Below are 15,561 nucleotides of genomic sequence, written 5' to 3' on the forward strand. Positions count from 1 at the left end.
TGCAAAACAAAACGCCAGATAATATGTCTTACCTTACACACACACCATAATAATACTCGTATGGTTAATGTGCTGACAATCCACCAAGCGGTGCGGCTTCATAGCTTACCAAAGTCGTACTAAAACATTTTGATTTTTGAGCGCCGTATATAATCTTCTATATTTTCAATGGAACATATAAAATGTTGGTGTTGTCTACTTGGGTGATATTGCCATCATACCCCTTACCATGTATCTCTTATGTTTGACTGCCATCTACTGGTCACACTTATCATTACATCATGTAGCAAATAAAATTGATTCGAGGTCGGTGAGCAAAACCAGAATTATTACGTACATTTGGTTATTAGGCGCACGTCGAGTTTTGAGAAAAAAATAGGATTTTAAGTGCGCCTAAAAGTCCGGAAAATACGGTAAGTGCTCATTAATATGTCAGCCTGCACTCTGGATTTATGTTTATTTTCATAACACCAATCAATTTCTCAAACACTTGCTGTTCACACCTGCACAATCTACGGCACCAGTCAAAAGTTTAAACACACTTTGTCATTTAAAAGCATTAGAGGGTCTCCAAAAAAAATTGTTTTTTTAAGCATATTCTGCAACATTTTTGGCCCGAATTAAGCATTTTCAAGCAAAAAATGGCTAAATGAACTAAAGATACAAATCCTACAGTAGTATTTGCCACTAGATGAGACCAAACCAATCAGGGGCACGCTGTTCAGTATTGCGTTCACTGATTGGCTCCGCGTCAGGCATATTGGAATATAGCATTACTATGTTTGAAGAGTGTAAAGGTGACTAAAGGGCATTATTTCATGTCTCGAGGGCTCTCATAATGTTGAAAAATCCAGGTTTTTATGCTCTATGAAAATATTTCAGTTAAGTTCAGTTTCAGTTTATTTCGAACATGCATACGATACAATGTAATGCATCACATGTTTCTAGTTGTTTCATTACAGCACGTCGGAAAAGGAGTGGGAAGAAACTGATCTTTTTTAATCCTACCCCTTCTCATATCATAGCAATTTTTTCCTATTTCCTTGTTCTCTGTAACAGAACAGTGAACAAATTAATATACCATAGTAAGTAAACAAATATTAAATACATCAATAATCTTTGTCTCAATGAAACAATAAAAAAAGGTGCTTTGTTTGATTCATTTGGTTAATCCATTCCATAATTTATTTCCACAAACAGATATGCTAAAGGTTTTAAGTGTTGTACAAGCATACACATGTTTTAAATTAGATTTTCCTCTCAGGTTAAATTCCTCCTATTTTTTCTTATATTTCTCTTATTTGACTTATGATCAACGATTACTACTTGGCAGAAATTAATTCAAGTATACAGTAATCCCTCATTTCTCACTGATAATTGCCTCACGGGTTGACTGTGGTCAATTAATTTCCGCAAATGAGGAATGCGGGTACGAGTCCACGCCGTGACACTCAAGTACGTTTTAATAAGGTTCAGCATAGAACAATTTTTGTCTATGATGAACAAGGAGTTCATCTTTAGGCACATGCAAAATCACAAATCTGTGCTTGCATCTTCGTTATGTACCTTGATTTACAAACCCCTCTTTTTACTAACTTCCGTTTTATGAACTTTTAGACCGAGCCAAATATGCCTTTGTGTGCGAAACGTGTCTTGGTGTATGAATGTTTCATTCGTTCAATTTGTGTGCAGCTGGAAGCCTTAGGGCGCAGCCATTTTCGGGACATAATTTCCTGTGCAGGACAGTACATGCAAGGCGCAGCCATTTTGGAGAGATGGAATCCTCTACATCACGTTTACGTAGTCCATTACTCGATTAACACGTCTTAGTGTTCCAGCGTGTGTTTCTTTTCTCGCCATTTGCCAAGCTGCTTCGTCTATTTTGCTTACTAAATATGGGTTCAAAAATCCAACAAACCAGCCTGGAAGTAAGGAGGGAATCGCTGTGGACTTAGACTTGAGCAGTAACACACTGCCCCTCCTCTCTCTGTCTCGCCTCCTTTCTCCGTTGGGTATCTCTGCCTTAAATGTCTTCATCGCTTCTTGTCGATTGCATGCCATAAACATTGGCTGACAGCAAGGTAAAGTCGGTTTTACTTTTTTTTTTTATTGTAGCAACGTGGATGTTAAAGTTTGTGAGAGCACAAAATAGGCGCGCACGCCTTGACAGTTCAGCTTGGTGTTGTGTTGTTTTGATAATAGAGAGATTGTTGATCCTTTACTCCTGTGTGTATGTGTATATGTGTGTGTATGTATATATATATATATATATATATATATATATATATATATATATATATATATATATCCATTTTCTACCTCTTGTCCCGTTCTGAGCCTATCTCAGCTGCATATATATATATATATATATATATATATATATATATATATATATATATATATATATATATATATATATATATATATATATATATATGCAGCTGAGATAGGCTCAGAACGGGACAAGAGGTAGAAAATGGATATATATATATATATATATATATATCCATTTTCTACCTCTTGTCCCGTTATATATATATATATATATATATATATATATATATATATATATATATATATATATATATATGCAGCTGAGATAGGCTCAGAACGGGACAAGAGGTAGAAAATGGATATATATATATATATATATATATATATATCCATTTTCTATTGAATGTAATTAAAACAAAGTTAAATGTGTTCCTGGCACATCTTATATATATATATATATATATATGTATATATATATATATATATATATATATATATATATATATATATATATATATATATATATATATATATATATATATATATATATATATATATATATATATATATCCATTTTCTACCTCTTGTCCCGTTCTGAGCCTATCTCAGCTGCATATATATATATATATATATATATATATATATATATATATATATATATATATATATATATATATATATATATATATATATATATATATATATAAGATGTGCCAGGAACACATTTAACTTTGTTTTAATTACATTCAATTTGCTATTCTGCACACAATAAGTACTTTATAAAAAGGTATTAATATTATTAATTGATTATTAACAACTTATTCCCCATCAATGTGTTTTAGTACACAACAGGCATCAAATTCAATTCACGTTTAATTAAAAAAGTATAAAAATTGTTTCACATCAATAAAAAGTGAAAAAAGATTGTAATGGGGCTTCAGGTTTTTTACAATGACTATTGTAACTTTTCCCGGTTTGTGTTTGAACTACATTATTTTCTTTGACCAAAGGTGCCAACCATGGATCCGAATTTGTTCGGAGGGGCCCCGAGGTTCCTCACCCGTCCCAAGGCCTTTTCTGTGTGCATGGGCAAGGACACCACCCTGAGCTGCACCATCGTAGGCAGCCCCACGCCGCTCATCACCTGGGAGAAGGAGAAGCTGAAGCTGACATCCGGGGGTCGCTTCAAGACCGTAGAGGATGGTGAAGTGTACCGTCTCACCATATATGACTTGGCGTTGGAAGACAGCGGCCAGTACCTGTGCAGGGCCAAAAACAACATCGGGGAGGCCTATGCTGCTGTGACCCTGAAAGTGGCCCTTCCCACAGAGTTGGCTCCCAGGGCGCCCGTGTTCATGACCAAGGCCTCCTCAGCACGTGTAGGTTTAGGCGGTGATGCCGTTTTCCACTGCAGAGTTGTAGCCCACCCTGAAGCCAACTTTGACTGGGAGAAGGACGGACGCTACCTGGGCGAATCCAACCGCGTCAAGATTGTGTCCGACAGCGACAGCAGCACCTTGAAGATCCAGAGCGTACGCAACCTGGACAGCGGCACCTATACATGTAGGGCCCAGAACACCTTGGGTCGGGCTCACGCCTCCGCTGCCCTCGTGGTAGACGCTCAGGACGTCCACCTGCTCTCCTCCGACAACCACACCTCCCTCCTCTCTCACCTCCAGAAGCGCAAAGAAGAAATGAAGAAGGACATCTCTGTTTTTCGCACGGAGGGCACCACATCTTCCTTCTCCTCCGGCAAAATCACTGACGGTTTGGAACACGAGGTGAGGTCGTCGGTCCTGGCAAAGCTGCCCAAGGGCGTGTTCACCCGCACGTGCACCGTCACTGAGGGCAAGCACGCCAAACTGAGCTGCTTTGTAACAGGTCACCCTAAGCCACACATCATTTGGAGGAAGGATGGGACTAACATCAGCGAGGGCCGCCGCCACGTCATATATGAAGACTACGCTGAGAACTTCATCCTTAAAATCCTATACTGCAAGCAGAGCGACAACGGCTTCTACACCTGCAATGCCACTAATATGGCGGGACAGACCTACAGTGCTGTGCTGGTAACAGTTAAGGGTGAGTGCATTTTTTACATACCTTTAATTGTCAGTACTTTGAACACTATCAGGGAACAACCATGTATATTATTATTTACAGTACAATTTTACTCTAGGAAATAATGGAATTCGAGTTAATCCGATGCATGGTCAATCATAAAACCTTTATAATTGTATAAGCAACGTTTCTTAGTTATGTTTTTCATTTTGATGTGTCATACAAGTGTAAAAATAATTTAGTTCATGCAACGACACGGATGCATAAACATCTAATTTTTAACTGTCACACATGTGTAAAAAGAAGATATCTACACAATTTCACACCGGAAATGTGTCTGTTCCAAGGACAAGCTGTGGCCATCATAAAACATTTAACTGTACAGGCAATGTTAGTGACATTTGGTCATTTTTACCTATTATTTATGTTTGCAAGTAATTTTTTTAACCTAACTTTGACATAAATGGTGTCAGTTCCAGGGTCAAGCTGTCACCTTTATACAACCTTTCTTAATAACATAATAATGGAAGTGTTTGATACAGAGGAGCTACTGTACATGATGTCTGTGTAGTGTGTGCATGGATCACTACGCTTAAGCCCTCATTTAAACGCTTAAAGGCGTGCACGGCTTTTCACAACATGGCTGGTCTTCTGAGAGAAGGTGTAGGGTTGCATCTATTTTCTGTTGGCGACAAGAAGATCATAGTCGCCGTCACGTTGGCATTACGGTTAAGTGTAGCGTCCCTTGAGGGAATGAGGCTATGGCATTGGCTGCAGCATGAACAAGTACTGTGTTGAACAGCAAATTTTTATTTGTTTTGACAGGAGAGCTATGCCACTAGAGCACATGGCACTGCTGATGGTACAAGAAACTGCTTCTGTTTGTATGTAAAACAAAATCATGTACCGGTACAACATGAACTAAAGCCATTGGCAAATCTTTATCAAAGCCAAATATCAAATTGTATCCATGTCTGTTCACAACCTATGTATTTCGGTAAATTTGTCTTCTTTTTTTTTAGGCACGATGTATTTGCACACAAAAATAACTGAATAAAAAATGCAATCTACAAAACCCAAAACGAGTGAAGTTAGCACGTTGTGTAAATCGTAAATAAAAACAGAATACAATGATTTGCAAATCTTTTTCAACCTATATTCAATTGAATAGACTGCAAAGACAAGATACTTAACGTTCAAACTGGAAAACTTTGTTACTTTTTGCAAATATTAGCTAATTGGAATTTGATGCTTGCAATATTTTAAAAAAAAGCTGGCACAAGTGCCAAAAAAGACTGGGAAAGTTGAGGAATGCTCATCAAACACTTATTTGGAACATCCCACAGGTGAACAGGCTAATTGGGAACAGGTGGGAGCCATGATTGGGTATAAAAGCAGCTTCCATGAAATGCTCAGTCATTCACAAACAAGGCTGGGGCGAGGGTCACCACTTTGTGAACAAATGCGTGAGCACATTTTTGAACAGTTTACGAACAACATATCTCAACGAGCTATTGCAAGGAATTTAGGGATTTCACCATCTACGGTCCGTAATAGCATTAAACGGTTCAGAGAATCTGGAGAAATCACTGCACATAAGCAATGTTATTATGGAACTTCGATCCCTCAGGCGGTACTGCATCAAAAAGCGACATCAGTGTGTAAAGGATATCACCACATGGGCTCAGGAACACTTCAGAAAACCACTGTCAGTAACTACAGTTTGTCGCTACATCAGTAAATGCTAATTAAAACTCTACTATGCAAAGCAAAGCCATTAATCAACAACACCCAGAAACGCCGCCGGCTTCGCTGAGCTCGAGCTCATCTAAGATGGATTGATGCAAAGCGCAAAAGTGTTCTGTGTTTTGACGAGTCCACATTTCAAATAGTTTTTGGAAACTGTGGACGTTGTGTCCTCCGGAAAAAAGAGGAAAAGAACCATCAGGATTGTTCTTGGCGCAAAGTTCAAAAGCCAGCATCTGTGATGGTATGGGGGTGTATTAGTGCCCAAGGCATGGATAACTTACACATCTGTGAAGCCACCATTAATGCTCAAAGGGACATACAGGTTTTGGAGCTACATATGTTGCCATCCAAGCAACGTTGTCATATTATTTCAGCAAGACTATGCCAAGCCACGTGTTACAACAGCGTGGCTTCATAGTAAAAGAGTGCGGGTACTAGACTGGCCTGCATGTAGTCAAGACCTGTCTCCCATTGAAAATGTGTGGTGCGATATGAAGTAGGGATGTCCCGATCCGATATTTGGATCGGATCGGCCGCCGATATTTGCTAAAAAATGCGTATCGGCAAGGCATGGGAAAATGCCGATCCAGATCCAGTTTTAAAAAAAATTCCGGTCCGTGTTTCCAACGCACAGATTTAAATAATACATTCCACTTTTCTGCTGCTCCCTAATTTCCGTTCCGCATTTTCCAGCACACTTTCAACACATCCACAGGTCTGTGTCCTAACCGTTAAGACGGCCATGTGAATTAAAAGTTACCGGTAAAAATGTCAGCTGTCTCTGTGCGATATAGAAAATGACTATACCGTGATATTCGAGTATACGTTCTCACGCAGTTGCTTTTAGCTGCTGGCATTACACGACAGGCTCTTCCCACTCCTTCTTGTGTCTGCTTCTCACAGACAGCAAGCGCACCTTCTTACATAGGTCACATACTGTCACGTCATACGTCACATACGTATACGCACTCTCCCAGCAGAGAGGTAGCAGCAAGGCTAACGTTAGCTGTGATGCTAGCGTAGCCGTGTGAGCGGTAATAATGAAGAAATAATTAATTAATTCCCAAGAAAAACAGCAGGGGGTCCATCGTCTGGCGGTGGTTTGGCTTCAAGTGGGAATATGTCGAACAGACAACCGTAATTTGTCAAGTGTGGGGCAAAAGCGTTGCTATAAAAAGTAGCATTACTGCTAATACGTAGCATCATTTGAAAAGTCCCCTGCTAGAAAATGAAGAGTGTTTGAAACTCCGCACGTCAACATCTCCATTGTGTATTATTCAAACTCACCTAATTCAGCTGGCTAGTTGTTATCAAGAGTACTAAAACCCTTTTCAACATGAATCTGACAACTAAGTAGGCTGAATAACTTTAAACTTTAATACATGCTCGGATAAGGCCAGTATCGGTATCGGATCGGAAGTGCAAAAACAACATCTGTATCGGATCGGAAGTGCAAAAACAACATCGGTATCGAATCGTAAGTGCAAAAACCTGGATCGGGACATCCCTAATATGAAGCCTAAAATGCCACAACGAAAACCCCGTACTGTTGAACAACTTACCGGTAAGCTGTACATCAAGCAAGAATGGGAAAGAATTCCACCTGAAAAGCTTCAAAAATTGTTCTTCTCAGTTCCCAAACGTTTACGGAGTGTTGTTAAAAGGAAAAGCCATGTAACACAGTGGTAAAAATGCCCGTGCCAACTATTTTGCAATGTGTTGCTGCCATTAAATTCTAAGTTAGTGATTATTTGCAAAAAGAAATTAAGTTTCTTAGTTCGAACATTAAATATCTTGTCTTTGCAGTCTATTCAATTGAATATAAGTTCAAAAGGATTTGCAAATCATTGTATTCTGTTTTTATTCACGATTTACACAACGTGCCAACTTCACTGGTTTTGGGTTTTGTTAATACAGTAAGTAATTAAAACATATTACTGTAGTCTAGTCTGCTCGAGACAACGGCTTATTTTTAGACATTACTGCTTTGATTTTGACAATATTTCTAGGTGGTACAAAGCTGCTATAATTATTGACTTAATAAGGCTGTCAAAGCTAGCCTGAGTCCATTACTTGACCAAAATTTTTAATCTGATTATTGATTTTTAGAGAAAGGCTCCAAAGGTGACTGATAACACGTTTTTTGCTTCTGTGGGCCAAAGACAATGATTTCAGTTTTGTTTGAGTTTAGCTGAAGAAAATTGTTTGCGTCCACGCACTGATCAGTTCGATGCAGTGACAAAAATCTACAGGCCAACGTTTACCTGCCATCAGTTACACCTCAGGCTCATCTGTATAGTTGCATTAGGACACATAGCTGCGCATGAGCTCTCCAAATGGCAGAATGTACAAATTAAACAATAAGGGATCCAGAATTGACCCCTTAGAAACCTCACAATTCATAGCCATTTGGTCTGAGGCAGAGTCATCAATTCCAACAACGTATGTCCTGTGATCGAGATAGGACTTGAACCAGTTATGTTAAAAGTTAAAGTTAAAGTACCACTGATAGTTTTTACCCATCCCCTTGTTCCACCCCCTGGGAGGTGAGGGGAGCAGTGAGCAGCAGCGGTGGCCACGCTCGGTAATCATTTTGATGATTTAACTCCCAATTCCAACCCTTGATGCGGAGTGCCAAGCAGGGAGGTAATGGGTCCCATTTTTATAGTACTTGGTATGACTCGGCCGGGGTTTGAACTCACGATCTACCGGCTTTAGGGCAGACACTCTATTAACCACAAGGCCACTAAGCAAGAGGAGTACCAGAGATTCCCATCCAATTTTCTAACCTAATAAGGTAGCATGGTCAACTGTGTCAAAGGTAGCGTTCAGGTCCAGCAAAACTAAGATTGAGACTTTGCTTATGTCTCTGTTCAGGCAAATATCTTTTGTCATCTTGAGCCATGCTGTTTCAGTGCTGTTGTGTAAATACAGTAAAACAAATTCAAGATTAAATAAGAAATAATCATAACAAAGAGTAAGTACAAGAACAAGAATACATGCATATTGCAAAGGCTGACTACCTGTGTTCTGCAGATGATCATTATGTGGACTGTACTTCTTGGATCAGTTAAATAAAAAGAAGACATGTATGCCATATTATACCTTTAACATTTGATCTCCCTTTATTATATTAGAGCCAAATGTGCCGTTCAGGAGGAAGCTTCAAGATGTGGAGGTCCAAGAGAAAACGTCGGCTACGCTGATGTGCGAGGTGCCGGTCATTAGCAACATGACCAACTGGTTCATGGAGGAGACACGTCTGGAACAAAACGGCAAGTATCGCATGGATGAACAAGGCACCCTGCGTCGTCTAACCATACACAACGTGACCACCAACGACGACGGCGTGTACATCTGTGAGATGAAGGAGGGCAGCCGCACTGTGGCCGAGCTCACCGTTCTGGGTAGGATTTGAGGTTTTTTCCCTTAACTGTCAGTATATTCCCTACACTATTAAATGTCATATCCAATGTCTCAGGCAACATTACCAAGAAGCTTCCTCGGAGGACAGTGGTTCCCGTTAGTGACACTGTAATCTTCTGTGTGGAGCTGGAGCGTTCCTGCCCTGATGTCTACTGGACCCGCAATGGCATCAAACTTAAGGAGGATTCACGTATTTCCATCGCTTGCCTGCTCAGACAGTACACCCTCACTATTAGAGAGTGTCAGGCGGAAGACTCCGGAGAAGTGGCATTTGTGGCTGGAGACTGCAAGACGTCCACCCGATTCTCTGTCACTGGTAATTGGGTTTTGCTAGTCCCTGTTTCATGATTTATCCTTTACTACCGGTTTCATGATTTGTCCTAATGTTAGGAGCTACAATATTAATGATTTATTTTTGTGTTCGAAGCTAATTAATTTCAGTTTTATGATTTCTCTTTGTGTTCAAAAATATTTAGTCCAGGTTTCATCATCTCCCTTTTGTTTGAAGCTATTTAGTCCTGGTTTCATGAATTTGTATTGGAAATGTTCTAATCAAGTAGTCAAACAAAATTGTCTTTATTAGATTTATTTGAAAAGCTTGAGAAGTTCAAAAGGCACAGGTCACATTCGTAGCAAGTATGGAAGGAATGTGCGCTGAAGAATGAGTGCTTTGCTCTTTTTACATTGAATACTGGATGGAAAGGGGGTAGCAAGCACAGTTTGGAAGGGGGAGAGAGTATATGGCACAACAACAGCAGAAGTACCGACATTTTAGAAAATGGTGCACTGTTAACTGGAATGACTTTCAAAATTAGCAATAAGAAGGGTACTCTCACAGTGAGTCATGCGGACAAGGTCATTCTCTGGTCAGAATGTGCTTTTCACCGTAATAATGCAGTTTATACAAAGGCACAAAAATGTTTTCCATTACATATCATTTCATGTTCAAAGCTGATGTGTCCCTGTTTCTTGATGTCTCTTTGAGTTCAACGCTATTTAGTCCGTGTTTTTTAATTTCTCTTTGTTTTCAAAGCCATAGAGTCCCTGTTTCTTGATTTCTCTTTGTGTTCGAAACTATTTAATACTCGGTTCATGAATTCGCTTCTTGTTTAAAGCTATTGAGTCCCAGTTTCATGATCACTTTTCATGTTTAACGCTAATGAGTCCCTGTTTCTTGATCTTTGTTTTCAAAGCTTATGACTATGAGTCCCTGTTTCTCAATTTCTCTTTGTGCTCAAAGCTAATAACTTCATGTGTCTTGATTTCTCTTGGTGTTCAAAGATAATGAGGCTCTGTTTCTTGATTTCTCTTCGCTTTCAAAGCTACCGAGTCTTTGTTCTTAATTTCTCTTTGTGTTTAAAGCTATTTAATTCCCTTTTTCTTAATTTGTATTTGTGTTCAAAGCTATTTAGTTTTCGGGCCTGTGTTTTGATTTCGCTTCGTGTTCAAAGCTACTCAGCCCATTTCTTGATTTCTCTTCGAGTTCAAAGCTATTTAGTCCTTTTTTCTTGATATCTTTTTAAGTTCTGAGCTATTTAGTCCATTTCTTGATTTGTATTCACCTTTTTCGTTGTTTAGTTCCTGTTCAAAGATATTCATGTTTAAGCGATTAAGCCCGTTACTTGATTTATATTCATGTTCAAATCTATTTAGTCCGTGTTTCTTGATGTTTTCTTTGCGTTCAAAGCTATTTAATTCCTGCTTATTGATTTCTGTGTCTAAATTTTTCTTCATCATCAAAGCTATTTAATCCTTGTATCTTCATTTCTCATCACAAAATAGCTATTTAGTCCTTGTTTATTGATTTCTCTTCAAATTTACAGCTATTTCGGACCTGTTTCTTGATTTCTCTTCAAGTTTATAGCTATTTAAGACCTGGTTTTGGAGTTCTCATCACAGTCACGGTTATTTAGGACCGGTTTCTGGATTTTACTTTGCATTTGCAGCTATTTAGTCCCTGTTTCTTTATCTTTCTTGACATCCACATATATGTAGGACCTGTTTTTAGATTCCTCTAAGCATTCACAGCTATTTTTTTCCTTATTTATTGATTTCACTTCACATTTACCTCTATTTAGTCCTCGGTCTAATGATTTTTTTTACACATTCACAGCTATTGGGTAGTCACCGTCTCTAATTTTCTTTGTTTCCACATCAAAGTGCAGTCAGGTCTCTAGGTTTCCCTTCTGCTCATGAAAATGCTCTGACTTAATAAAAAAACCAACAATAATTATTTATGTTGATTGTTTATAAATGTAGGTACATATTACATGGAAGTATCTTCTCTAATTCCCCCAGCGGCAAGGAAGCATCCTCCCGAGCCCCCAGTTGATGCCGTGGTGCAGAACAAGACTGACTCATCCATCACCCTTCAATGGTCTCCTCCTGACAGTGACCGCCCTGTACCAATCAAGGGCTACGTCGTAGAGAGGAGAAAAGTCGGAACTCAGACATGGCAGAGATGCAACGCTGGAGAAACGATTTTGTCCACAGAGATCATGATCTCTAACTTCATAGAGGAAGCCACTTACCAATTCCGCATCTCTGCGACCAACGACTTTGGCCAGAGTCCCTACCTTGAAGTGCCTGGAAGCTTCTACCTTGGTATGAGTGATAGCTCTCATATCATGACATGGTACTGGTGTTGAAAACCACTAAGCTGTTGTGTTGTGCTTTAGAGCCCACTGCAGAAATCATAAAAGGCCTCGTGAGTAGCACTGCAGTGTCTGGCGAGGAGTTCTCCATCTCAGTGGAGCTGTCGGCCGTTTGCTCGGGCTTCTGGTCTCTCAGCGGGCGTCTCTTGCGCAGTGGAGGCGACTACCTCATCACACGCTCCAAGAACTTGCACACTCTGCTTATACGGAACGTGACTCAGGACATGAACGGTGCAGAAATGAAGTTTGTGGGCGGAGGCTCGCAGAGCAGTTGTATCTTAGCCGTAAAGGGTATACACAAATTGAAAAAGTTAACATAATATGAATGTGAAATTTTAAAGTAACAACACCTTCTTCTTTTATATGTGTGTTGTAGCCCCCACTGTCATGTTTGTTAATAAGTCAAATCAGCTACAGGTGGTGACCTGCAGCGCCCAAGCCACCGCTCAGATGACGACTGAGGTGTCGGATTACGATGCACAGGTTTGTGATAGTAATTAACATTTGTGTAACCAAGTGCTTCTTAAATATTTTCTGTTACGCCCCCCCAGGAAGACGAAAACATTTGGCGCCCCCTCACACACACACTCTCTGCTGTATCATTTGTCTAAAAAAGCCTCTATATTGCATCCTTATTAACATTAAATACAACAAAATAAGACAAAATAAATTAGCATCCATTTACAACAAAGAATAACTTTAATATAATTTTTCAATTCTTTAACAGAAAATATTTAATGTGCTTCAAATTTCCTGAAATATACAGTATATATTTTTTTAATCCTTATTTTAACTATAAAAATATTTTGACTGATTTGAGCCATTTGATACTGAAAAATACAAATTATTAAACTCAATAAATAACTAGATGAGGAAATTCCTAAAGGAATTGTGTGTGAAGGCTCCAATGCTGAAGTTGAACTGAAATCCTGGAATTTTTTTAGAATTGTTGAAGTAGAGCACTCAATTCCCAAATAGGCTGAATATTTTGAAGTTGGAACAGTTTGAATCAGATGAAAAATGTGGGAGTTGTGGAACTTTAAAGAATGTCCCATTGATTTCAATGAGAATTTCCAAAAAATGTAGGAATTTGGGAAAAAGTGGGATTTTTTTTGAAAATGGCAAAAAACTTGAATGGTCTGAATGAGTTTAAATGTTTGGTGTTGGACTTTTTCAAATCGGTCGAGAAATGTTGAAATAGTAACACGTTGAATTGAGAAACGGTATTATGGAATTCCTGGAATTTCGGGAAAACCGGAAATTTTTCCAGTTAAAAAAAACACTTTGTTTTTTGTCCTGATTAAGAGGAATGTTTTGACGATGGAACTGTTGAAATTGGTTGAAAAATGTGGAAGGAGTAGTTGCCAGAAAAAAGGGTGGAAATAGGGCTTTGGAAAACTAGGAATTCTGGAAAATTCCTAGAATTTTTTTGAACTTGGAAAAAAAGTAGTTAAAATTTCCAGGATGGTGGAAGGTGTTGAAGGTGGAATGGTTTGAATCTGTTGAAAAATGTGGAAATGGTGGAAGTTTGAAAAATGGCCAATTCCATTAGAATGGGAAAAATGTCCCGGGAAACCTGGAATTCTGCAAAATCTGGGAATTTTTGGAATTTGTCAAGCAAAAGCCGGCGATTCCCGAATAGGCTGAACAGTTTGAAGTTGGAGCGGTTTGAATCGGGTGAAAAATGTGGAAGGTAGAGCGCCAAAATCTGGAGAAGAAGAAGTTTAATAGATGGATTCATTTTGGTGTAGAAAACCATATGTGTGAATGCTTTGGAGCATTCACACAATAATAAATTACATTTGATCAGCAACATTAACTCAGGAACACAATATATAAAACATTTTAATGTACAAAACAAAAATGAATAAAACATTTTGAACTGATTTTTTTTCATCAAAATGAAGAAGTCAGGATTAATGGCTACATTGAGCACATTTTTTAGTGCAAAGCTTTTCGAAGCAGGGTTTGAAGCATGATAATGCATGATACTGATAAAGCAGGGCCACACACAGCCACACTATTTGAGAAGCACTGCTGTAACCTAAACTGTGCAGCTATGTTGTGTGAGAGAGTTGCTCAATTACTGTAATTTCTTTAAAAAAATAAAAATAAATATATATATATATATATATATATATATATATATATATATATATATATATATATATATATATATATATATATATATATATATATATATATATATATATTAAATGTATTTTTTTAATTTCTGTTTGGTACATTTGAACATAATTATTATATTTTTAATTTGTATTTTAGATATCAGAAATGTAATTGTTTTTTTTGTAATGCTACACAAAGGTTGTTTGGATGAGAAATGGCCGAGAGGTAAAATTGGGCAAGAAGTATGAAAGCGTGATCATGGACCGCAGGAGGATCCTCATGGTCCACAACGTTACAGAAGAAGATGTGGGCATTTATGAGTGTGTTTGCGGTGATGACAGAATGTCCATGCAGCTCGCTCTTAAAGGTACACCACACTCAGAGCAGCATCATAAAATGCTTTGCCTAATACAAATACTGTACATATCCATTCTTTCTAGATGAACCCCCAAAGTTTCTGAACAAGCCGAGGGGTCCCATGGGCCTGGTATCCTCTTTGAAAGGAGATCTTGAGCTGAGCTGTGAAGTCTGTCCTGCCAGCACGACAGTGGTGTGGAAAAAAGACCTAGTGGAGATCACTGAGGACCAAAGAACTAGCATAATCTCCAAAGGAATCCTAAGGAAACTCATCATCAAGAATGCCAAAAAAAGCGACCAAGGTCAATACACTTGTGAGACAGGCGCCGACAAATTCACATTCCAGGTGAAGATTAAAGGTAAGTCTTTTTTTATTTTTTTTTATTTTTTTACCCACTTCATATGCAGACTTACTTGTAGTTCGGTAACCCAGTCTGGTCTGTACCAAAAATAAAAAAGTATATATACTTGGTGCGTATTTTGCTGTGGTTGTCTGAGTGTTCACATTGGTATTTTTATCATGGGACTTAAGTAAAGAAGATAAACATAAACTAAGGACTCGATTGGGCATCTTTCCTGCCATAATGTGAGACATAACTCAAATATTCTAATCCACATTTAGTCTACAGGGCTGAATATGTTGGTTATTTCTATTTTCTGCTAAATTCATCGGCATAGATTTCACAAAAAGTTTTAAAAATATACTTTTAAGGGAGCGAGAAAGCAGAGCAGAGATATGTCTCTTCCCAGCACTTTCTCTTACTCTCGCTTTTGTCATTTCTGCAGGCTTTTTGCTGGCATTTGAATAGTGGTCTGTATAGATGTTTCGATTAGTGGTACAATGATTAACCTCGGTAAAATTCCCAAAAGGTTGTATTAGGGTTAAAATAATTAATTATCGTAAAACCGTGAG

The 15,561-nt window shown here is 38.4% G+C and overlaps 1 protein-coding gene across 1 annotated transcript in view; it reads left to right on the forward strand.

Annotated features, from left to right (window-relative positions):
* Positions 1-15,561, forward strand: part of LOC133630812 (obscurin-like) — a 106,311-nt gene that overhangs the window by 1,433 nt on the left and 89,317 nt on the right. The window contains exons 2-9 of the mRNA XM_062022569.1: positions 3,285-4,356; positions 9,222-9,491; positions 9,566-9,826; positions 11,809-12,114; positions 12,189-12,455; positions 12,541-12,647; positions 14,490-14,658; positions 14,732-15,007. Coding sequence (XP_061878553.1) covers positions 3,294-4,356; positions 9,222-9,491; positions 9,566-9,826; positions 11,809-12,114; positions 12,189-12,455; positions 12,541-12,647; positions 14,490-14,658; positions 14,732-15,007 — 2,719 coding nt within the window. The 5' untranslated portion in view covers positions 3,285-3,293. The remainder of the gene's footprint in view (positions 1-3,284; positions 4,357-9,221; positions 9,492-9,565; positions 9,827-11,808; positions 12,115-12,188; positions 12,456-12,540; positions 12,648-14,489; positions 14,659-14,731; positions 15,008-15,561) is intronic.

The sequence above is a fragment of the Entelurus aequoreus genome, linkage group LG16 (genome assembly GCF_033978785.1).
Source record: "Entelurus aequoreus isolate RoL-2023_Sb linkage group LG16, RoL_Eaeq_v1.1, whole genome shotgun sequence".
Taxonomy (NCBI): Eukaryota; Metazoa; Chordata; class Actinopteri; order Syngnathiformes; family Syngnathidae; genus Entelurus; species Entelurus aequoreus.